Source organism: Populus trichocarpa, unplaced genomic scaffold (assembly GCF_000002775.5).
Source record: "Populus trichocarpa isolate Nisqually-1 unplaced genomic scaffold, P.trichocarpa_v4.1 scaffold_780, whole genome shotgun sequence".
Classification (NCBI taxonomy): Eukaryota; Viridiplantae; Streptophyta; class Magnoliopsida; order Malpighiales; family Salicaceae; genus Populus; species Populus trichocarpa.
In genome coordinates this window covers 62,065-86,688 of record NW_026291146.1, presented here as the reverse complement: position 1 = coordinate 86,688, position 24,624 = coordinate 62,065, and the positions used below count along the sequence as shown (strand labels likewise).

General features: G+C 35.8%; 3 protein-coding genes across 13 annotated transcripts in view; all 3 read right to left on the bottom strand.

The window, feature by feature from the left end:
• Nucleotides 1-903: 903 nt before the first annotated feature.
• LOC7459869 (putative clathrin assembly protein At5g35200) overlaps nt 904-24,624 on the bottom strand; it is a 31,353-nt gene continuing 7,632 nt past the window's right edge. Inside the window, exons 1-16 of one of the 7 annotated variants that reach the window (XM_052449894.1) lie at nt 6,683-6,871; nt 5,953-6,077; nt 5,777-5,846; nt 5,603-5,700; nt 4,573-4,714; nt 4,394-4,494; nt 4,041-4,124; nt 3,877-3,927; nt 3,707-3,772; nt 3,539-3,604; nt 3,354-3,434; nt 3,175-3,252; nt 2,483-2,632; nt 2,294-2,369; nt 1,905-2,017; nt 904-1,748 (exon numbers count right to left, since the gene is read on the bottom strand). In XM_052449894.1, coding sequence (XP_052305854.1) covers nt 1,371-1,748; nt 1,905-2,017; nt 2,294-2,369; nt 2,483-2,632; nt 3,175-3,252; nt 3,354-3,434; nt 3,539-3,604; nt 3,707-3,772; nt 3,877-3,927; nt 4,041-4,124; nt 4,394-4,494; nt 4,573-4,714; nt 5,603-5,700; nt 5,777-5,846; nt 5,953-6,051 — 1,653 coding nt within the window. In that variant the 5' untranslated portion in view covers nt 6,052-6,077; nt 6,683-6,871 and the 3' untranslated portion in view covers nt 904-1,370. Of the gene's footprint in view, nt 1,749-1,904; nt 2,018-2,293; nt 2,370-2,482; nt 2,633-3,174; nt 3,253-3,353; nt 3,435-3,538; nt 3,605-3,706; nt 3,773-3,876; nt 3,928-4,040; nt 4,125-4,393; nt 4,495-4,572; nt 4,715-5,602; nt 5,701-5,776; nt 5,847-5,952; nt 6,078-6,682; nt 6,872-24,624 lie in introns of those variants that run through there. The other 6 variants (XM_052449900.1, XM_052449899.1, XM_052449898.1 and 3 more) reach the window with 6 other exon arrangements.
• The window catches only part of LOC18111095 (uncharacterized), a 34,006-nt gene continuing 19,332 nt past the window's right edge, over nt 9,951-24,624 (bottom strand). Inside the window, exons 17-18 of one of the 2 annotated variants that reach the window (XR_008058293.1) lie at nt 10,396-10,507; nt 9,951-10,315 (exon numbers count right to left, since the gene is read on the bottom strand). The gene's annotated coding sequence lies outside the window, so the exon portion shown is untranslated. The remainder of the gene's footprint in view (nt 10,316-10,395; nt 10,508-24,624) is intronic. The other variant, XR_008058292.1, reaches the window with a different exon arrangement.
• On the bottom strand, nt 11,039-24,129 carry LOC112326143 (transposon Ty3-G Gag-Pol polyprotein). Of its 4 annotated transcripts, none has more exons than XM_024593465.2 (4): nt 21,942-24,129; nt 21,729-21,865; nt 11,302-11,370; nt 11,039-11,106 (listed from the first exon to the last, which is right to left on the bottom strand). In XM_024593465.2, the coding sequence occupies exons 1-2, from the start codon at nt 24,114-24,116 to the stop codon at nt 21,857-21,859; spliced, it is 2,184 nt and encodes a 727-aa protein (XP_024449233.2). In that variant the 5' UTR covers nt 24,117-24,129; the 3' UTR covers nt 11,039-11,106; nt 11,302-11,370; nt 21,729-21,856. The 4 variants fall into 4 exon arrangements, with proteins under 4 accessions (XP_024449233.2, XP_052305853.1, XP_052305852.1 ...); XM_052449893.1 differs by lacking the exons at nt 21,729-21,865; nt 21,942-24,129 and adding exons at nt 13,652-13,788; nt 13,865-16,039; XM_052449892.1 differs by having other exon boundaries at nt 21,729-24,129.

Sequence of the window (24,624 nt, the reverse complement as noted above, 5' to 3'; positions counted from 1 at the left end):
TGGAAATATTTGTTATGATGTTTAAATAATATATATTGTGATACTAAAATAATTGGATATCGAAAGCAATTTCATCCTGAAGTGTGCATAAGATGTAGAAGTTTTTTTTTAAAAAAAATTGCAGAGATAAATTTAGGCGATAAGAAACACATTAGGAGAAAACTAATAACGATGGCTATAAAAACTGGTTTGATTCATGAATTAGTCTAAATTAATTGGGATTAATCTAAAATAATATTATTTAAAATAAAAATTAAATCTCACTTGAATTTTACTAGATTAACTCATTGAGTTAACTAATTTTAATCAGATCAACTCTCAACACAGTTCGATATAAAATCTTAGTGGACAAGATCTTGGATTGAGAGATTGTTGGGTCTCAAGAAGAATCCACCACCACACATGAATTGATAAATTGAATTTCCAGCTTTTCTCTTGTATTCACGGGCAGCAATTAGTCTACCAGGCAAACAAAAAGAACAGGCTGGTTTTTTAGGCCCATGTAGGGATGTGCCATTTCAGTCTTTATTGCACCATACCATGTCAAACATCACTGCCATTTTCATTTCATTTTCAAGCATAAATTGAGCCACCTTGCTCACAGAGCCAGAGGGACGAGGAAATTACTCATGGACCGACTCTTGCCAGCAAAGTTCCGTCTTCTATCAACCAACCATGACACAATAATTTCAGACATTATCTATGACCATTGAAGTACTTAAACCAACCTTAGTTTCTACATGTAAGGACTTTGAATCTCCTTTTCACCTGGTACCTCACCTGACAAATATGGATAAGTTCCTTCATTGATGTGATAATACATACATAGAGACTAAGGAAAGCTTTGGATTTTTCAACACAGCAAGATAGACTCCGAAGTTCTACTGCTTGACAAGTTCAAAATTGCTGAGAAGAAACTGCGGGACAAATAAGAGATGACTGAGAACAGTCGAGTATTATTACAAGAGCCAATGAAATCCGCAACAAATCAAACTTCGTTTTTTCTTTTCTTTTTACATAAATGTGGTAATAATCACAGAGATTACATATCATTCCTATCATCTATAACAAGGTATGAAATACCTGCTTAAGCATCAACGGCAACGAAGCAGGTTGAAAAGGCTGTAGTAGTCTGGAAAACATTATTACTAACCTTCATCGCAAATAATCACTACTCAACAGCCCTTTGTCTCACAAGTTATTAAAGAAGAATCTCATTCTGACTGACTACTACACAGGCACAACATATGGTACACAACTATCGAGTCTTCAAGCATTCCAAATCTAAAAAACAAAAACGTACTGATCTCCCTTGTTTTATTCTTTTGCGTGTTTCCATAAAAAGAATGTTCTGTGTAAAGCGTCTAAATTCAGCCCGAGTATGGATTGTATGCTTGAACAGGCGGCATACCTGAGCCATAGGGGTGGACACTGCTTCCATAAGTGTTTCCAAAATGATTTGAAGGTTGCTGTTGTTGCTGGCCCATCATCATCATCATCATCATCTGCTGCTGCTGCTGCTGCTGCTGCAACATGAAAGCTTGCTGTTGGCTGGCCATTTGGGACATTTGCACTGAATGTGGTGCAGCAACTGTGTTGGATGCAAAGAAAGGATCATGTACGGCTGCTTGCATCATGGGATTAGCCACTGGGACTGGCTCCCAAGGATTGTAGCTCACAGGCTGATTGCTCCTTCTAATTGCATCATCATAGAGGCTGTCTAATGTAAGTTTATCGAGCCCTCCAGCCTTCGGTATCAGCACAAGTAATAAAAATCAGCATATAACCAGAAAACTACCACATATCATGCACATATGAACAATCCAGTTTATGGAAGTTGACAAATTGGTATTGTTTTAGTGAGACATCAACTGCATACAGGAAACAAATGGTAGAATTGTTACCAGTTTGCTAGCAGCAGCGGTACTTTCATTTGAACTAGGAGCCGTGACAAGCGCCAGCTCCCAGCCTGTAGTTCCATTTGCATGTGTTGGGACAGGGGAACTTTGTTGTTCAGCTGCAATAATAGAGAACAGTAAAACTTACTCTGATTCACTATTGCAAGCAAACTACTGCAAAGAGACTTGATCCAATAATTTCTACCACCATGATCTTCATTCTAAGTTTTAATGGTTTGAGGATTTGGTTAGAGGGTTTGCCTTCCATAATGTCAAATTTCAATGTGTCTCAGAACAGAAGCTATACATGTTGATTTAGCTTTTAAAATGAGTTCTGAAAACTTTTGAGCCATAATCCAACAGAAAGTAAGATTCGACCATCATAAAAAACTTACCAACTGGAACAATTGCAAGAGCCAGGGCATTCTTCTCATCTAGCTCTGAAGCAACTGGAACAGGATCATCCAACCCCTAGACAAAAAGAAAGGAAAAGGCAGCTCATAAGGGAACCGAAAAAATGTTCAGAATCTTCTCAGCAAGAAATGCTACATCCAAATTAAATGAAACAAACGTGATGAACTTACCAACAAATCAGGTGGTTGAGCAACAGGCTCTTCCACCTTCACTGGTTCAGGTGGAGGTGGTGATGATGGCCGTTCCTCCTTTACTTCTGGTTCCTTCTTGTACTCTATGGCTAAGATTTCCTTAGGGGAAGCAATTTTATTATCAACGAACTGCAAAGTTGAAGATTACATTGTCAATAATAATTATTGCTACATTGTCAATAATAATTATTGCTACATTGTCAATAATAATTATTGCAAGTCAAGACAAAAACATAGCATAAAACACTGATGAAAGATGTACAAGTATTAGATATTGCTAATTAGAAGGGAAAAATAAGAAATTTACAAACCATTACAGAGAGTGGAAACATTAAAAATCTAACACATTCACTTCAGAAACAAATGCATTATTTTTTTACGCCTGATTCATGTGAATATAGATTTGATAGAGTTTTATAGCATGCCTTGGCATGTGGGATTCTTCAGTAACATCGCATGCATGGCAAATTATAATAGTGTACCCATGGTGCACGGGCAAAAGTGGTAGATAATCCTTTAGGGAAATTCACTCCATTGTCAGTTAACCAATTGATAGCAATTTCTTTCCCACAGCAATAAGCTAATTCTCGACATAAATGATATATGGTGCCCTTTCACTGCTATGTTCTTCCCTCGAACACAAATCCATTACGCAGAGAGCATTTCTGTACCTGATCCCTCAGAGCTGTTGTCACCCTTGGAGCATCTCGCACATACTCTTCCATGGTTTGTAGGAATGATAAAGGAGGCTTCATTATCAAAAAGAAAAAAGAATTAATCAACATAGATAACAGAGAAAAATCCAGAAAAACATATGTTCCCGAAAGACACCACAAACATGAATGCAGACCTGCTCGATCTTTATAAACTTTTCTCCACGCCCAATATACATGCTTTTACATATCTCGTAAAATTCTGAAAGTCTCTCTGCCTGAAATACGCTGAAAGTTAAGAGTACACCTAGGGAATACATATATAACAGCTACCCTAAGAGATTGTTAAATTGTCATTTGCACAGCATTCAGATGATATTACCTGCTGACAAGCCCTTCTATAAATTTCCAGAGCCTTTGCAGCATCAGGGCGCTGCATCTCGAAGAACTGTCATCCGTAAATGGTATTGTGAGTACCTAATTTTCTGAATAGCCTAGCTTCTGATGTGAAGAACAAAAAATGATTGGACAAAAAAATATGGTCACTTACCTTGTCAACCAAATTGGCAGTAGCATCATTTATAGCTTGATAAACTCTAATGCTCTCGGAAGCAACCTATTATTGTGGATGACAAAAAGCACAATCTGGAACATATAAATACCCCCTGCATACCAAATCAGCTATACAAAGAATATGCATGATTTACAAAGTCCACTCACCAATTGGAGTGCCAACTGAATGACAAAGTTATTGGCTGCTGCCCCTTGTGGCTGCACAAAAAGGTACAAAATTGTTTGCCCATGTAAAAAAAAAACTCATGAATAACTGTATCCTAAATCGAGAAACCATTATATCTGTGCATTGAGTTGAGAAGATCACTTACCTGACAACCAAGAATGCGGAAAAGAAGCTGTTGCAAAGCTGGCAGTTGCTCCAGTATTTCAACTGTGTCCAGATCTTTGGTCCGCTGTATAAAAGCTTTATCAATGAATTTTTCTTGAGAACATCTAGCACAAATGTCAATGCTTAGGTTTTGTAAAACCAAAAAAAAATTATACCTAAATAAAAGAAAAAATAAAATTTATATATGTGATTGCTTAGATGTGCTAAAGTCCACATAATAGTATTTAGAGTAGTGAAATGGTTGAAATAATGAACTGTAACAAGGATTTCAATTAAAAAATCCTTAATAAATTGAGAGCCAAGATGGGTCACGGTAAAAAGATAAGTTCTCACAGGTCGATCCATCTCAACATCATACTTCAACACGCGAAAGCATTCCAACCTCTCCTCCAAAAATAAGGCATAGGTGCGAACCCAGGCAGAATAATCCCATGCTGTTCAACACATAACAATAATCATCATAAACAAAGTTTTAACCAGAATAATCACTTCACCAAGAAGAAAATAGATACCATCTGGACTGGAATCATCTTTGAAATGGGCCATGTTAAGCATATGGCTTCGGCTTCTTCCATAATTAATGATCTCCTCGTGGAACGTCTGGTCCACTTCTCTCAAAGCCCGATGAATAACGATTAAAGTTTTCAATGCAACCTAAAAACTAGCAGCAAGTCAAACAAATTGCAGGAGAAAAAAATGGACAGATAAGAAATACACATATGCATGCATCAATAATATGGACATCAAATCACTCAAAGCATCAACTTTGGAAAGTACCATGGATGAGTTATCCATGAATCATGATAACTGCTTTCCATGAAATGAAACACGGGATTCATAAATATAGGAAAATGAACTACAGCCACCTTGACATGACGTGCTTAACTTTCACTAGCGTAAACTTCATTTATATTTTTCTGTTTCAGATCTAAATGGCTGTAAAGGCAGGTACGGGAAATTTCAATCAATCCTGTCCATAAGTTTAACTTGCTTATGAAGAAACTTTCACTCATTTGTTCGAAGTGACAAATTATTTTTTGATGCTTCCTTCATTTTGAAAATGGTAAAGCAGAAGACTACAAAAACATGGTGCTGCAATATAAACTGTTTTATAAACATAAATGCACTGACCAACAAAGACCACAGAGATGTATATTATTCCGTCAGGTTGAAGTTCATATGTTCATCGGATTTTCTAAGGTATGAACTATAAAGCTACATGATACATCAAGTGTCTTTAGTCATGTCCTCAAAAGGTGATACATCCCAGAGGGTTAGTGTTGCTAAGCAGCATTTTATGCACTACTGTCACCTAATTGAATTCCAGTGCAAACAGAATTCCTGCAAAAATTTGAGTGCCTTGAAACAAAGAGGAAGCTAATATAGATTTGAGGGCTCCTGAAAGCCAAAACAAAAATTTTGTTTCCAACCAGGGCATGAAGATTTGCATATTTAGATTGACAGAATAGTAACATCACTTCAAGCCTCTGTATTCAGAGCTATCTAGTCACATAAGATTTCAAGTGATGCTGATGCACATACCGCCCAGTTATGTGTCCTTGATAAACGCCGTGCAAGAGCATGGATGCAATATGCAACATCAGCGCGAGGTCTAGTAGCTGAAACGGCAGCAAAAATAGCTGCATAGAGAAACAAATAGAGAGCACATAAGCTTCACATCCATCAAATAGAAGAGAAGGAGAGCCTTGGATCTACCTCTAATGTGTCTTTCCTTTGCTGGTCGTTCATAGTGATTTGTGGCCTTCACTATAGCAATATCCAATTCCTGAAAAACCAAACCATCCAACCAAAATGATCAATGCTTTAACACAAAACCCAACATCAAACAACCACAACAACAACTTCAACATTGTTTTAAACTAGTAAAATACCTTGTAATCACTATTGACTTTGGCCAATGAAACAGTGGTAGTATCCTTGAGGGCACCGAGTGCTCTCCTCAAACTGTTTTGGGTTCCACCTCCTGACATTCTCTCTCCCTCTCAATTACAGAATTCTACAAACAAACCCATCGAGTCAACTCTCTTCACACTAACTCTCTAATTCAATAAGCATTAATTTACATAAATGAATCTGATCTTAATTTCAGACCCTCAATTGACTTTCATAAGCTTACAATTACATGAATTTAGTTAGATCCAGATAGATAAAAGATAAAGCTTCCATCAGTGACAACATAATATCAGCAACATTAACTAATTATCAAAAAAAAAATCTAAATCACCACCACCATCAAAATCCCACATAATCAAAAACACAAAAGAGAAAGAAAGAAAGAACAAGAAATCATCACGAAAACTAAAAAGCTATGAAATTCACCAAATTCAATGACAAGAACCAAAAATAAATCAAGAAACCAAAGCCAAATGTACAAGAAAACAGTAAAAACAATATCTACTAACACCAACAACATCCATGCTTAGCTAAAGAAAAAAAGTAGACACCATTTCACTCATCATCACCCAAAGATCTAACCAAATCAAGAAAAAATCAAAGAAAAGAAAAGTTTACAAAATTCAAGAATACATACTATAACATCATCAAAATTCAAAACAACCCAAAGGGATTACAAGAACAAAAGAGCTCGTAACAATCCCCTACCTGAACCTGGATATCAGAGAGAGAGAGAGATGACGGGGCAAAGAAGAAGTGACAAGGATGAGGAAGAAAAGTCTTCCTATCTCCGTTTGACAGAGAACTATGAAAGTTTTTAGCTGTGATGGTGTATGTCCATACGAGTTCCTTGAGTTTTGTTGGGTCGTCGGCGTCTTGAATATTATTTTTATTTTTAATATTATAATTATATGCTATTTTTATACAATTATAAATAATACTGTCTCCATCTGTTCGTAGGGTAGTTTAGTTTCTGTATTAATCTCTCTCTGTCAGGAATACGGCTTTGTAAGAAGATGGACTACCACCGTGGCACTGTCTGTCCCCTCGCTAGAAATAGCCTCTGCCTGTGCAAATCAGGTGGTAAAAATCCTGCCTTTTTCTGTCTATTTTTAAGAATTTATTATTTTCTTGAAGATATAATGCATTTATTAATTACCAAGTGAGGATTTTGTGAATGATAAATTGTTTTATGAAGCAAAAAAAAAGCGATTACAACGTTGAGATTTTTTTATATAAAAAAATATTGTATAATATTAAGAGATGGATTAAGTGGGCATTAATTATCTGGGCTTTGCTAGATTCTAGCTGATTAATTTATGCATTGAATGAGTGGATTTATTGATAAAATTAATGTTAATTTTTTAGGGGAAAAGATTTTAGAAATAAATATTTTAGTAAAATTGATATTACTTAATAAATTTATAAAATCACATATGTAACTATTCAAGAGTCAGCGTTTGTGATAGAAATACATGTGCCTGATGGATTCGGTATATGAAAAAAAGGCTTTCTCAATTCATTTGAGATTCGGTGAATTTTAATATTCTTCCCTTTAGATTTTACAAAAAATCAAATATTTATTACACTTTTATTTTTAAAAAAATATTTATCTACGGATTATATTTCTATCATATATATATTACATAATATATATATTACATAATATATATATTACAACAAAATAGATTAGATTTTGGATTATGTTTAATAATATACAAGTCTTCTTCATTATTTATTAAGTTAACTATTAAAAAAAATCATTCATTTAAATTATCTCAATTAAATATCTAGTTTGAATTAAATCATCATGGCTACTAATTACTAATTAGTAGCAACAAATGAATCCAAACATGACTGCAGATTAATTGTTCAAGTACTTTTTATTTAGAAATGTATTAAAAAAAATATTGATTTAAAACAAAAAAACAAAATTTATTTTAAAAAAACACTTTTAAAATATAAAAACAAATAAGCACATAATCATGTTGACTATGGTGCAGGAAAATAACCAAAAATTGAGCTTTTAAATCTAGCAATAGTGATGCTAGCCTAAGCCAACACATGGGTCCTTAATTAAATAAGAAAAAAAAAAGAAAATACAACTTCCTAGCAATCTATATATATAAGAAGAGAAAGACAAGAGAGGTAATAGAAGTTGATTATTTCTTAAAATGTAAGCCATTAATGTACTCTACCACAAGTTAAAACAATGTTGTATTTGTGAGAATTCAAACCTATAATATTGAATTATTGATGCTTGTATCTTAGCATGTAGCTTTAGGATTACTCCATGGTGAGAATTTCTTGTCCAGGAACTAGAACAGCAAGAAGTGAAAGGGAAAGTTGGGTAAAAAACAGGAGAGATTTATGATTATCATAGTGTTGGCCAGCTAAAGGTTAAAGGCATCATATTTGAATTTCCCCTAACATCTTCATGACACTACCATCTCAAATATAAGAATCATGATGCATGAGAGAGTACCAAAATAAGTTTTGTTTTCTCTAAATTAAATCTCATTTTTAGTTTGCTTTTTTTATATATATTTTCAATTCTATTTGAATTTGGAATCTAAGCTTGCTTATATTATTTTTTTTCTTTGTTTCTATATCGACGAGATTATTTTGGGATTAATTTCTTAACTTTTTTTGCTTTGATTTAAGATTTAAATCCTAAATTAAGTTAAATGTGTGTTTGGTATTTCGGTGTTGTGTGCTTTTCAAAAGTTTTTTCACTTGAAAATATATTAAGATAATTTTTTTATTTTTTATTTTTATTTTTAATATTAACACATCAAAATCATTAAAAAATATTTATTTGATATTTATTTTAAGTGAAATGCATTCTTAAATTGGACCAAAAAAATAAGTCATTGCACACTAAAACACTCAAGCCCTTGCGTGGAAAATTCATTTTACTAAACTTGATGAAGTTCTACTCTACCAAATTAAAAATAAATGAGTGATAAACAAATTGAAAAATAATTATTTTTATTCATAGGAGATATATTCTAATTAAAAAATATATTTATTCTATTCAAAAGCACATCAAATATCTCGTAACAACTTGTATTATGCTATCTAAAGTGTGTATGAAATCATATTATATATGTCATGTCTAACATATAAAACAGAAAGTAATAGGTAATACAGCTTGGACGAAGTGGTAGGTAAAGCTGTTAGAAAATCACCTTCGCAGTTGGTGCCACTAGGAACACAGCTGTATGAGCAGCCACCATTGCTGCAGTGATTCTAAAATGTGGCTGCCACTCTAGTCGCACAGGGACGGTGAGTTTTCAATTTAAAAAATATAAATTTTATTTAAAAATTTAAATTTTAAAATTAAAATAATTATTTAATATAGTATCAGATTCTTGATAAACAAACAGTCACGAGTTTGCATCTCATCATTCCTATTTATTTGATAAAAATTAAACACTATATAATATGAACTTGTATAAGTTTTAAGTCCAAAAAACTTTTACCTAAAAAAACATATATTAATTAGAGAATCATATCTGAAATTTTAATTATATCTTTGAATTTTAAAAAAATAGGAATGAAAGTAAGAGGGAAAAAAAGGGTAAAAAAACATAAAAGAGTTTACACACAGAACAGATCTACCCATGATTTGAATTATTGACAGGGACATGACAGGACAGCTTTTGTCCTGTTAATTTCTGCTTTCACTTTTGGTGTCTGCGCCCACTTTCATGCTCGGTGGTCCATCCTAGTTGGCCTTCTTGTTTTACAGAACAAAAACTGATATAATATTCTTATAATAATTTGGGTTTTTTCTAAGATAAGATTTTATTTGATACATTTTCTTACAAGTTAATTTAAATTATTTTTTATTTAAATAAATTTGATAATGAATTTTTTATATATATATATTTCCAAAGAAATTCAAATTTCTTTTACAATCCGCATTTTAGATCATTTTTAAATTATTTAAGCAGATTCATGGAGACTGAGATTCTTAAAGCCATCCATTTGTTTTTAAATTAATATATTCATGAATTATTTTTTTCTAACAATTTGATGTTAAGCCCGGATCCAAAACCATAGAATAAAAACAAATTCGTTTTACCTATCGAAGTAAAGATTCTAATAAAAAAATCTATCCAAGTAAAGAATTTATTTGAAAGTGACGTTGATAGCGGTCTCCACTTTCTGGCACACCTTAAATTACGCTGAAAAAAATTGTAGCCGTTTGATCACTTTCCGGACGTCCAAGATTTGATTTTGGCAGGGCTCTCTGTTTGGTGCGAAGATCGAAGCATTCTAGAAAGTCTCAGGTCCCTCGAATGATCTTAAAAGCACACTCTCTACTTCGGCCTGCTACATTCAAAATAATTTAATAAATCTTTCTAAACGCTAATTTTAAGATTCGAACTCATAGAGGGAGATGATTGGCTTACAAGGCTATCACTAGATTTTATTTTACTAAAATGGGTTTGGTCGTCTTTTCAGCTGAAAAAGCTCAGCCCAATGTTGTAAACTTGGGGGGCCTCCCATGGTGCAATTAGCGATCTGTTTGCCAATACAAATAAAAGATTAGAGAACAGTCGACGATGCTACTTACTTCCTCTTTGGAGATAATGCTATAAAAAAAATGGAGAAAATTGATAGGGACGAATGTTACAATTGCTATACCACCTCACTAAATTGCCTAGTGTTTCAAAATTGATGGTCCTAAAAACAAACCTTCAAGATCTCTTGACAACAACAGTGGCAAAACATGGGTGGTGGATGAACTCGAAAGAAACCTTGAGGGACGGGTCAAGAGCTCCGACTCGGGAAATCACATTTAGGGCAACACTATTGTGCTCTGCAACCTGCTCCAATATGCAAAGTTCAGCTAATCTGTCTGGGTCATTAAGAAAACTACTCTTGACCTCCTTTGCAATCTTCTGTGCATCCTTGAAGTAATTATACATAACCAAACTCTATAGATAGAAAGAGAAATCCGTTCAGGTTTGTATAAGAAAGGATTATGCAGGCAATAACTAGAACAATCATAGACTGCTTACGGAGAAGCGAGCATGGGAAGTGGATTCCTTGAATGAGGGGTATGAAATGAGATCAGGGATACAAGCTTTTTGTAGAAGTTCAAAATGCTGTATAAACCTCTGGAAAAAATAAATAAATTTGGTGAGAGAAGAAATAACATATCACTAAGCCATCTTATGGTAGCTTCTGTGCAAAAAATGATACACTTTTCTGTGATGGCTAAGCTAATTATTTTTTGCTCCTCCAAATGACCGAATAAAAAATAGTGCAAAGATCTAGATGGCATCATTTATATTGGCAACACAGCACTTTACCTCATGTTCAGAATTAAACGGGCTGGGAGATTGTAAGACCATCAGTTCATTCCTCAGAGCAGCGAGTAGCTAGACAGATAGAACAGGTACTTTAGATCCTTTGAGATGAAAATTGTGTGAAGTGAAAACATTTTATATGAAGAAATGGAAGCATATGATCTCAGATTCACTAGGGTTCAAACTACCTAGAAGCAAGGGCGTATGAAATTTCAAAAACACGTTGTACGTGGCGTTGTTATACCAAAGGTTTCCTCTTAATGGAGGATGTTATTGGTTTCCAGCCGATATACAACAAGCGGAAAACATTTTTAGCTTTCTAAGAGCTATCTGTGTCTGATACATAATCTGTAACCTGATCTTCATCAGGATCTTGTGCATGCTGAAGATTATCAGTTTCAACATCTTCTATACATTTAAGCACCTTTTTACGAATGCTTCTTAACATCCTAAGCTTATAACTTAAGGGTATACACTGGGGTTGGTTCCACCAGTCATCATCTATATAAGTTGGGATACTGTCATCTAACAGTTCTATTTTAATTCTGAGCAACTCAGAACATCTTCTTAAGGATTCTAAACAAGACCAGTCAATATGATCTATAATTTGGATAAACTCTTGCAAGATGGTTTCCATCTTAAAATTTAAGCTTTAGATACATACCTTTGTACTTTCACAAGGCTTCCCCTACTCCAATACCAACCATGCCCTTCCATTCTCTTCATTAACGGGACTTAGTGGCTATTCAGGTACTATTCAGGAGATTTACGGCTACTAGGCTACTTACAGCCGATATGTATCTTTTATCGTTCACTAGGTGATCTAGTGGCAAAGTAAAAGTCTATTGCTAGACTGAGAGAGATAAAACCAAAAGGTTTTCTTTATTGCATTTGAACTTTGGATTACAAGTTTAAAAGGGTTGAGAGGGGTTTCGATAAGTCTTGAGTGCTAATGCTCAAGTGATACATATTTATAGCTAAAAGGTGGCACACTATTGCTATGTACAGTAGATAGTTCCTTTTTATCGTGGTCGGGTCCACGTTGTTATGACAGCTCACATGTCCTTGTCGGTGGAGTTGTCGTCTTCTTCCATCGGATCAGATGGACCGTCTTTGTTAATGCACAGAGTGCACCTGTGATCTCTTGACCCATAACTGCAATAGGCCTTCTTGGTGGTGTAGGAAACCTCCAAATCATTTCCATAGAATTGAGCTTCATAATCCTGGAGCTTTCTACAGTCTTGATCACTGATTACTGACAGGCTGTCAGATATTATGATGCTATGTGCACTTTGGTAGTTAACCCGAATTAACGAGTCTTTGTAATATTTCCTGAGTTTGGAAATTATTCTTCCTAAGCTTTGTGCTCGGAGTTTGGGAAGTACCATGCTGAGGTTGCTGGTAATTTCTGATTTGATGGATGTGCAAGGGGTCACGTCCATATGTTTTAACATACCAATTTTGATGAAGTGGTATGAAGGATAGTTCTTGAGACAATCAGTCTCATCTTCTGTCTCGTGCCAGTCCAAGTATGAACTGCGGATGGTGAGGAGAACTCTCCTATTCTGTTCTTTTAGGACTTTAGTCCTATATTGCTTGATTGCTGTGTAAATTCCCTGAGGAAGTTTACTGATTTCCTGCAAGTTAGCACTTGGACAGATACTTTGTAATAATCCACAATGAAACAGAGTGGATACTAAGGATGGATCTGCTCCTTCTCCAGCATTGTAGTATCTGGAATTATTTATTTGGCTTATAAAACAGCCTTCTGTTGTGTTACAAACTTCAGCAAGTCTGTAATAATGGGTAAATGTTTCAAGGGGAATGAAATCATGTTCATCTGGATTTTTGACAGATATCTTATTAAACCTAGCAAAGGTTCTTTCCTGTACTGGGTTTGCTGGCATTTTTGCTTTCTCAGCATAGCTGGGAATTCTGTTTGGCTGAAGTAAATCAGTCGGGGATATTAAAGTTGGGGTTGTATGAAGGGTGATATTATTTTTCATACAATAATCTATAAAGGCCTGTCTTGCAAGACCATAATTTGGATAACCTTTAAAGGCTACTGGCTTTCCAGAAACCAGTTTTTGGACAGTTGCCCAATCTTTATAGCAACCCGCATTTGGACCATTAAAAATGGTATAATGTTTAGAAGTGGCCTGACATGCCTCCTCTTTTAGGCTACCAGAGGTAGAACCTATATTATATGAGGTATCCTTGCGATCCTCAATGGTCTCAGGTTCCTGTGAAGGAGTGAGACTCTTTTCCTTGGCATCAGCCATACTTTGTGTGAATCTCTCTAAGAGACCCTCTGGTCCAAGAGTTTTGGACTTAAGTTGTTCAGACAACTTACCTTTTTTGCGTTGAAGACGTTCAATCTTCATTTGCTTTTCTTCAATGAGCTTTTCTGCTCTTTGAATCTTTTGGTCAATGACCTTGATCTCATCTAAGAGATGTTGAGTCATTCTGAGAATTCTCTACTCAAGAAATCTGCAAAAACATTATTAGTTCCTGCAACATGCTCAAATATAATATCAAAATAAGACAACCAGAGTTGCCATCTTACCAGTCTTCCTTGTTTATAAGAACCATGAATGTTTGTGTGTAAGAAATAAAACACATTTTTATTATCAGTTCGTGCTGTGAACTGAACTGGGATGAGAAATACTTGAAACCTTTTAATGGTATTTATAAGGGCCAAGATTTCTTTTTCGTTGCTGTGGTAATTCTTTTCAGCTGGTTTAAAGGTACCGCTGGCATAGCCACATATTAATTCTAAGCCGTCTGATTGTTTAGATTTTAAGATTCCTCCCCAATAATTGTCCGAAGCATCGGTTTCAATGATTAGGGGCTCGTCTGGACCGGGATGGTGCACCGGTGGAAGATTCTTTATGGCTTTTTTGATTTTGTCAACATAAGCCGTATCACTGTCTGACCATTGCCAGAAAGCATCCTTCTTTAACTTTGCCTGTAGAGGTTGTCGTATCTGTGCAACCTTAGGACAAAACTGTGAGATATAATTTAATATACCTAAAAATCTTTGTAACTGTTTTCTATCAGTTATTTTACTGTTGAAAGCAGTAATATTTTCTCCTATATGCTTCTGTAGCTGAAGCTTTCCTCTATCTATGATTAGACCAAGGAATTCTATTTTTTCCCTAAAAAGTTGGGCTTTTGGTTTAGATAGGATGACTCCTACCTCTTTACACCTGTCAAGCACTTGTGAAACATGCTCGATGTGTTCTTTGTCGTTTTCTGAGAAAATGATAATATCGTCAACATAAATACGACAAAAGTTTTCAAGACCCATGAAGGTCTCATTCATATGCCTTTGAAAAATGGATGGGGCTTGCTTTAGGCCGAAAGGCATGACTTTCCATTCAAAATGTCCTTGAGGACAAGTGAATGCTGTTAATGATTGTGACGTTTCATCTAACAATACCTGCCAGAATCCACTTTTACAATCAAAGGAGGAAAATATCTTTTTTCCTCTGATCTGATCTAACAGCTCATCTTTTCTAGGTAGAAGATAACCATCTCCTATAGTGTGATCATTCAATTTTTTATAATTGATGACCATTCGTCTTTTTCCTCTTTTTTGTTCGGAGTGCTTATTGACTAAGAACGCCGGGCTAAAGTGAGGGGACTTGCTAGGTTGGATTAACTTAGCATCTAGAAGTTCTTTTATTTGTTTAGAGAACTCATCTCTATCTTCTTTGGTATATTGCATGGGTGCAACTTTGATTTTTGTACTAGGGTTTGCTAACCTAATACTGGCTCTAAACTGTTGTTTAGATATTCTAAGGTCTAATGGATTGTCACTACAAACTGCATCAAGTTTAGTTTCTATAGTTGACAAATTCATTAAACTGCACATTAAATCATGTGGGACGGAAGTATGGGTATCCTCCCCCAGATTTTTTTGATCAAAATCAAGATTTTGAGCAATAGTTTCGGGTAGTGGGGCTTTGGTTTTGCTCCCATAGGCTTTAGATTCTAAGAATCCAGGTTTACCTTGGTAATAGGCGGTGGTTAGTTTAGGACAAACTACCATCTGACCATCATTATGGAAGGCAATAATTCTACCCCATTGTCCAAATGGTTCATAAAGGCGACAAAAGTTGTTGCCTAGTAAGATATCATACCTACTGGTGGTTTGATATAATGTTGGAATAGTAAACACCTTGTCCTGGATAAGGATGTCTATCTTTTCTGCTACTATATCAAATTCTTGGACTGTATCGTCCGCTAATTTAGCATAGATAGGGACTTTTGCTTTTACCCAAAAGTTAGGTGGAATTATGTGTTTATTAGCTAAACACATACTAGCGCCAGTGTCAACATAACAGTCAACATTATACTTTCGATATCCACTAAAGGACAATGTTCCGCGTATATAAATTGAATTTACATGAGTGCGGCTAACTTTATTGAGATCTGAGATCTCTTTTTCATGGAGTGATAAATCAATCCATTCTAGGTGAGATATCTCATCATCTAATCTTTCAACTTTACATAAAGTCGAGTTTGGTGTGATGTCTTGTTCTTCTAACAAGTCATCAAAATCGGTTGCACTGATTGCGTCGATTTGTTCTTTCTCTAAATGACAAGTGTCATTATTATCTATTGGTAGGAGGGAGTCCCACCATTCTATATCGTCCCATCCTGGGTCGATAGTGTCAAGATTACTCTTGATCCTCTGAATCAGAAGTTGTTGAGTAGTCACTATCTGACAGCTCATAATCTTCTTCTGTGTCTGATTCTAATAAATAGAGGCTTTCGTCATCACTTAGGTCACTAAGTGTGTCTTCTATTGGAGCTAGATGTTCTAAGCTCATAATTTGTTCTAAGACTCGGGCTTGGGCCTTATTTTGTTTTGTGTTTGGGCATTCATTACTGTAATGTCCAACTTCTTGGCAAATCCAACATTTGCAATCTTTTTTCTTTTGAGGGCAATACTTTGCCTTATCCTTGGGCTGAACTGCTTGTGGTTCATAGTTTAAGGCTCTAGTATTCCTAGGTTTGTGTTTCTTGAAGAAACGTTTCCTATATTTTGGTTTATTATAGTACTTCCTAAACTTCTTAGAAGTCTTATAATAATGTTTTCTCTTAGGCTTAGAAAACCTATATTTTTTCTTAAGCTTCTTCTTCCATTTTCGAAGCTTGGGTATAGTTTCACAACCATACATAGTTTCTGGTCCTAAAAATTCTGAACAACAAAGGTTCACCTTCTTAGTTTTCTTAGCTAGCATCCTATCGGTGCATATTTTCTCTAACTTAGCTTTGACTAGGTTTTTAGCTACTGCTAAACTTAATTTGTTTATCGGGGGTAACTCCTGATATTCTTTGATAACCAAGGGTCCTATATGAGGGATTTTCCTAATATAGTCCTCAATATACTTGATCCATTCCTGGTTAGGAAGGTTGAATAAATGCTCTTCATAATCACATGTGAAAGCATCTAATTCACATAAATCACAAATCTGTAATCGTGATAATCTTAATCTAGAGTTTTCTTGCTCTATCCTGATCTGGTTTGCACTATCTGTGAGATAGTTAATTCCTATGAATACTGAGTATAACAGATTCACAACATTTTGCAAGAAATCTTCACAAGTTCCTATCATGAACTCATCTTTGTTCAAGCCTTCTATGAGTTTATGGGCTAGGCCTACACTCTTCTTAAGCATAAGGATGTGGGCTAAGCTAAAATCATCTCTGACATGATCATCTGTTTGGATTATTAAAACCATATTATTATGCCATCCTTCTATACGAAGTTTTCTTTCTTCGTTAGACATACAGTTGACATTTAAAACTTCAAAGAAGTCAAAAGACTTATCAGGTCTATATTCTTCAGGCACTCTGAACTTTTTATATCCAGAAGTTTTTCCGGATTGATATGAACCTCCAACTGGTCCACTTTGATATGTGGTATTGCTATACCTTGGGGCTCTAGACTGTCTAGGTCTATCATAGGTTGTTCCACTTGGTGGGTTCCTAGTGGCTCCTTGGGCTGATGACTCAGCTTCCATTTCTTCAGAGATATCTACTCTGAGATTTTCTTCTCTTGGTATTGCTACCACAATGTTAATGTCTTCATACTCCTTTTCTAAAGGGGTAGATTCTATTTCAGGGTCGGTAAGACTTAAAACTCTTATGACCGTATCTGTATAAGGTGTATGGTCTTGAGCCATATAATATTCTAGAAGCTGATCCTTGACGGACTTGTAAGGCTTCATTTGGGTATATATGTAAAACTACTAATGGTAGTTGGTACATATCCTGTAGGGGCACGAGTGTCCCTAGCTGTTCCTGTTGGTTCTAAAGCAGGAATAGTTTTTGGGGCTCTTGGGGAAACAGGAAGTCCTTCAGGTAGTTTACCTAAATGTTTTTCGAATAAAGAAAGAATTTCTTTATTACAATCACATGCTCTAATGGCATCTGCTATTACTAAAAGGGATTTTTCTATCTCTTCTAGTTGTTTTCTGAGGGCTGCTATTATAGTAGCCGCTGATGTTTCTATATGATTTCTAATCATATCCTGTTGTCTGTCTTCTATAGACTTAAAGTTGTCGGCTAGATCTAGGATAACCTTCTCTAGGCGATCTATTTTACCTTGATTAGAGGTCATGCTTAGACTTTCTGGTCTATACTTTTGACAGTTTCTAAGATAAGGTTTATCTTAGTAGGATCTAGATGTAAAAGGCTATTTACAATCTTATCTAAGTTCTGTAAGGAACTTAACTGTTTTTCAAGGTTATCAACCTTAGTTGTAAGATCCGCTAATCTAAGCTTGAGATCTATCGTATGATTTTCAACAGTCTTGACAAGACTATTGAGACCTTGGTTTGTGAACTGGGAAAATTTCACAGGTTTTGGTGTAAGGGTGAATGAATCGAAGTCCTCTCCCTCCCCACTGAAAAATTGTTTGGAAGGAATTCCAAACATAGAACATATGGAATTAACCATAAGCATAGTAATACCGGACACGGTATTAAGATTATTAAGATGGGATATACATCCTTGTATTCCCTGTCCTCCACTATACATACATGTAGGCGAATTGGTGGTGACTTGTTGGTTTTTAAGGCCAACATATTTCTTACTGTAATAGACATGAGGTCTAGCAGTATAAGACATTATGCAATGTCATTACTTAGCCTGGTAATTCTTCGGCTAACACTATTGACACTTTCAGGGTCATATTGAGGTCTTCCGTGTAAACGGTTTTGGGCCACTAATTGGGCTCTACGATCTCTCGAAAAGTTTGGATTGTAGGTCCAACTGGTAATTTGAGGTAAAGCCTCATCTTCTTCTTCTTGTTGTTCAACAACAAGGGGTATTCGTGATGAGCTTGGCTCAATACGAAGAGTTGGTTGGGCTCCTAGAAATTGTTTAGGAGTTAAGTCCATAGCCCATATGGACTGAAGAGGTGGAACCTCTTGGAAAGGAATATTGGAAACCTGTCCGATTTCTTTAAAGATTCCTTCAATGGAGATTGGATCCCCAGATTTAAACATCATCGAATGATGACTATTGGTAAGGGCATAACCTATTTTATAGGTCACACTAAAGGGCATATCTCCTTCTCGCATGAGATCGGTCCTAGAAAATTCATGTGCAAAGCACAGAATAGAATTTATGTTGTTGGTGGTCAAAGGAACACCAATCTTGGGACTACAGGTAAATATTAGTTTACCATACGCTAGATTTCCTTGGACTGCACCAAAGATAGCATCTTGAGGATTTAACATCCTTCTATCCAGTAAAGCCATTTTTACTGGGCTATTGATACCTTCCCTAAAGGTAGCTTTTAGCATAATCTTTATGCTGCCTATATGGATATAGCTAATAGTTTTTCTAACATCCGAAGGGATCTTAGATAATTTCTGTGTTATTTCTTCCTTTAATACAAAAGGAATCTCAGTATGTCCACGTGTGTCCTTAATATCTAAAGGATATTCTCTAGTGGAAATACATGTGATAATATGGTTCTTTCTACAGAACAACTTATTCTTAACTTTTTCTACAGTACTTAAAGATTTAAATACTTCATCAGGAGTAAGAGATAAATTAGTCTTACGTACCTGGTCAAGTAGACTGTCGTTAAGTGTTATGTCTTGTCCAAAGACACCTTCTGCTTCAAAGACTTCTTGATGAAAGTCTTCATCTTCTTGATGAGTTTCCGTAGTACTCATTTCTGTAATGTTAGTTTCTTTACAGAATCTAAACATATAATATAACGGATATCATTTCTGAACCTAAACAAGGCTCTGATACCAAATTTCAAAAACACGTTGTACGTGGCGTTGTTATACCAAAGGTTTCCTCTTAATGGAGGATGTTATTGGTTTCCAGCCGATATACAACAAGCGGAAAACATTTTTAGCTTTCTAAGAGCTATCTGTGTCTGATACATAATCTGTAACCTGATCTTCATCAGGATCTTGTGCATGCTGAAGATTATCAGTTTCAACATCTTCTATACATTTAAGCACCTTTTTACGAATGCTTCTTAACATCCTAAGCTTATAACTTAAGGGTATACACTGGGGTTGGTTCCACCAGTCATCATCTATATAAGTTGGGATACTGTCATCTAACAGTTCTATTTTAATTCTGAGCAACTCAGAACATCTTCTTAAGGATTCTAAACAAGACCAGTCAATATGATCTATAATTTGGATAAACTCTTGCAAGATGGTTTCCATCTTAAAATTTAAGCTTTAGATACATACCTTTGTACTTTCACAAGGCTTCCCCTACTCCAATACCAACCATGCCCTTCCATTCTCTTCATTAACGGGACTTAGTGGCTATTCAGGTACTATTCAGGAGATTTACGGCTACTAGGCTACTTACAGCCGATATGTATCTTTTATCGTTCACTAGGTGATCTAGTGGCAAAGTAAAAGTCTATTGCTAGACTGAGAGAGATAAAACCAAAAGGTTTTCTTTATTGCATTTGAACTTTGGATTACAAGTTTAAAAGGGTTGAGAGGGGTTTCGATAAGTCTTGAGTGCTAATGCTCAAGTGATACATATTTATAGCTAAAAGGTGGCACACTATTGCTATGTACAGTAGATAGTTCCTTTTTATCGTGGTCGGGTCCACGTTGTTATGACAGCTCACATGTCCTTGTCGGTGGAGTTGTCGTCTTCTTCCATCGGATCAGATGGACCGTCTTTGTTAATGCACAGAGTGCACCTGTGATCTCTTGACCCATAACTGCAATAGGCCTTCTTGGTGGTGTAGGAAACCTCCAAATCATTTCCATAGAATTGAGCTTCATAATCCTGGAGCTTTCTACAGTCTTGATCACTGATTACTGACAGGCTGTCAGATATTATGATGCTATGTGCACTTTGGTAGTTAACCCGAATTAACGAGTCTTTGTAATATTTCCTGAGTTTGGAAATTATTCTTCCTAAGCTTTGTGCTCGGAGTTTGGGAAGTACCATGCTGAGGTTGCTGGTAATTTCTGATTTGATGGATGTGCAAGGGGTCACGTCCATATGTTTTAACATACCAATTTTGATGAAGTGGTATGAAGGATAGTTCTTGAGACAATCAGTCTCATCTTCTGTCTCGTGCCAGTCCAAGTATGAACTGCGGATGGTGAGGAGAACTCTCCTATTCTGTTCTTTTAGGACTTTAGTCCTATATTGCTTGATTGCTGTGTAAATTCCCTGAGGAAGTTTACTGATTTCCTGCAAGTTAGCACTTGGACAGATACTTTGTAATAATCCACAATGAAACAGAGTGGATACTAAGGATGGATCTGCTCCTTCTCCAGCATTGTAGTATCTGGAATTATTTATTTGGCTTATAAAACAGCCTTCTGTTGTGTTACAAACTTCAGCAAGTCTGTAATAATGGGTAAATGTTTCAAGGGGAATGAAATCATGTTCATCTGGATTTTTGACAGATATCTTATTAAACCTAGCAAAGGTTCTTTCCTGTACTGGGTTTGCTGGCATTTTTGCTTTCTCAGCATAGCTGGGAATTCTGTTTGGCTGAAGTAAATCAGTCGGGGATATTAAAGTTGGGGTTGTATGAAGGGTGATATTATTTTTCATACAATAATCTATAAAGGCCTGTCTTGCAAGACCATAATTTGGATAACCTTTAAAGGCTACTGGCTTTCCAGAAACCAGTTTTTGGACAGTTGCCCAATCTTTATAGCAACCCGCATTTGGACCATTAAAAATGGTATAATGTTTAGAAGTGGCCTGACATGCCTCCTCTTTTAGGCTACCAGAGGTAGAACCTATATTATATGAGGTATCCTTGCGATCCTCAATGGTCTCAGGTTCCTGTGAAGGAGTGAGACTCTTTTCCTTGGCATCAGCCATACTTTGTGTGAATCTCTCTAAGAGACCCTCTGGTCCAAGAGTTTTGGACTTAAGTTGTTCAGACAACTTACCTTTTTTGCGTTGAAGACGTTCAATCTTCATTTGCTTTTCTTCAATGAGCTTTTCTGCTCTTTGAATCTTTTGGTCAATGACCTTGATCTCATCTAAGAGATGTTGAGTCATTCTGAGAATTCTCTACTCAAGAAATCTGCAAAAACATTATTAGTTCCTGCAACATGCTCAAATATAATATCAAAATAAGACAACCAGAGTTGCCATCTTACCAGTCTTCCTTGTTTATAAGAACCATGAATGTTTGTGTGTAAGAAATAAAACACATTTTTATTATCAGTTCGTGCTGTGAACTGAACTGGGATGAGAAATACTTGAAACCTTTTAATGGTATTTATAAGGGCCAAGATTTCTTTTTCGTTGCTGTGGTAATTCTTTTCAGCTGGTTTAAAGGTACCGCTGGCATAGCCACATATTAATTCTAAGCCGTCTGATTGTTTAGATTTTAAGATTCCTCCCCAATAATTGTCCGAAGCATCGGTTTCAATGATTAGGGGCTCGTCTGGACCGGGATGGTGCACCGGTGGAAGATTCTTTATGGCTTTTTTGATTTTGTCAACATAAGCCGTATCACTGTCTGACCATTGCCAGAAAGCATCCTTCTTTAACTTTGCCTGTAGAGGTTGTCGTATCTGTGCAACCTTAGGACAAAACTGTGAGATATAATTTAATATACCTAAAAATCTTTGTAACTGTTTTCTATCAGTTATTTTACTGTTGAAAGCAGTAATATTTTCTCCTATATGCTTCTGTAGCTGAAGCTTTCCTTTATCTATGATTAGACCAAGGAATTCTATTTTTTCCCTAAAAAGTTGGGCTTTTGGTTTAGATAGGATGACTCCTACCTCTTTACACCTGTCAAGCACTTGTGAAACATGCTCGATGTGTTCTTTGTCGTTTTCTGAGAAAACGATAATATCGTCGACATAAATACGACAAAAGTTTTCAAGACCCATGAAGGTCTCATTCATATGCCTTTGAAAAATGGATGGGGCTTGCTTTAGGCCGAAAGGCATGACTTTCCATTCAAAATGTCCTTGAGGACAAGTGAATGCTGTTAATGATTGTGACGTTTCATCTAACAATACCTGCCAGAATCCACTTTTACAATCAAAGGAGGAAAATATCTTTTTTCCTCTGATCTGATCTAACAGCTCATCTTTTCTAGGTAGAAGATAACCATCTCCTATAGTGTGATCATTCAATTTTTTATAATTGATGACCATTCGTCTTTTTCCTCTTTTTTGTTCGGAGTGCTTATTGACTAAGAACGCCGGGCTAAAGTGAGGGGACTTGCTAGGTTGGATTAACTTAGCATCTAGAAGTTCTTTTATTTGTTTAGAGAACTCATCTCTATCTTCTTTGGTATATTGCATGGGTGCAACTTTGATTTTTGTACTAGGGTTTGCTAACCTAATACTGGCTCTAAACTGTTGTTTAGATATTCTAAGGTCTAATGGATTGTCACTACAAACTGCATCAAGTTTAGTTTCTATAGTTGACAAATTCATTAAACTGCACATTAAATCATGTGGGACGGAAGTATGGGTATCCTCCCCCAGATTTTTTTGATCAAAATCAAGATTTTGAGCAATAGTTTCGGGTAGTGGGGCTTTGGTTTTGCTCCCATAGGCTTTAGATTCTAAGAATCCAGGTTTACCTTGGTAATAGGCGGTGGTTAGTTTAGGACAAACTACCATCTGACCATCATTATGGAAGGCAATAATTCTACCCCATTGTCCAAATGGTTCATAAAGGCGACAAAAGTTGTTGCCTAGTAAGATATCATACCTACTGGTGGTTTGATATAATGTTGGAATAGTAAACACCTTGTCCTGGATAAGGATGTCTATCTTTTCTGCTACTATGTCAAATTCTTGGACTGTATCGTCCGCTAATTTAGCATAGATAGGGACTTTTGCTTTTACCCAAAAGTTAGGTGGAATTATGTGTTTATTAGCTAAACACATACTAGCGCCAGTGTCAACATAACAGTCAACATTATACTTTCGATATCCACTAAAGGACAATGTTCCGCGTATATAAATTGAATTTACATGAGTGCGGCTAACTTTATTGAGATCTGAGATCTCTTTTTCATGGAGTGATAAATCAATCCATTCTAGGTGAGATATCTCATCATCTAATCTTTCAACTTTACATAAAGTCGAGTTTGGTGTGATGTCTTGTTCTTCTAACAAGTCATCAAAATCGGCTGCACTGATTGCGTCGATTTGTTCTTTCTCTAAATGACAAGTGTCATTATTATCTATTGGTAGGAGGGAGTCCCACCATTCTATATCGTCCCATCCTGGGTCGATAGTGTCAAGATTACTCTTGATCCTCTGAATCAGAAGTTGTTGAGTAGTCACTATCTGACAGCTCATAATCTCCTTCTGTGTCTGATTCTAATAAATAGAGGCTTTCGTCATCACTTAGGTCACTAAGTGTGTCTTCTATTGGAGCTAGATGTTCTAAGCTCATAATTTGTTCTAAGACTCGGGCTTGGGCCTTATTTTGTTTTGTGTTTGGGCATTCATTACTGTAATGTCCAACTTCTTGGCAAATCCAACATTTGCAATCTTTTTTCTTTTGAGGGCAATACTTTGCCTTATCCTTGGGCTGAACTGCTTGTGGTTCATAGTTTAAGGCTCTAGTATTCCTAGGTTTGTGTTTCTTGAAGAAACGTTTCCTATATTTTGGTTTATTATAGTACTTCCTAAACTTCTTAGAAGTCTTATAATAATGTTTTCTCTTAGGCTTAGAAAACCTATATTTTTTCTTAAGCTTCTTCTTCCATTTTCGAAGCTTGGGTATAGTTTCACAACCATACATAGTTTCTGGTCCTAAAAATTCTGAACAACAAAGGTTCACCTTCTTAGTTTTCTTAGCTAG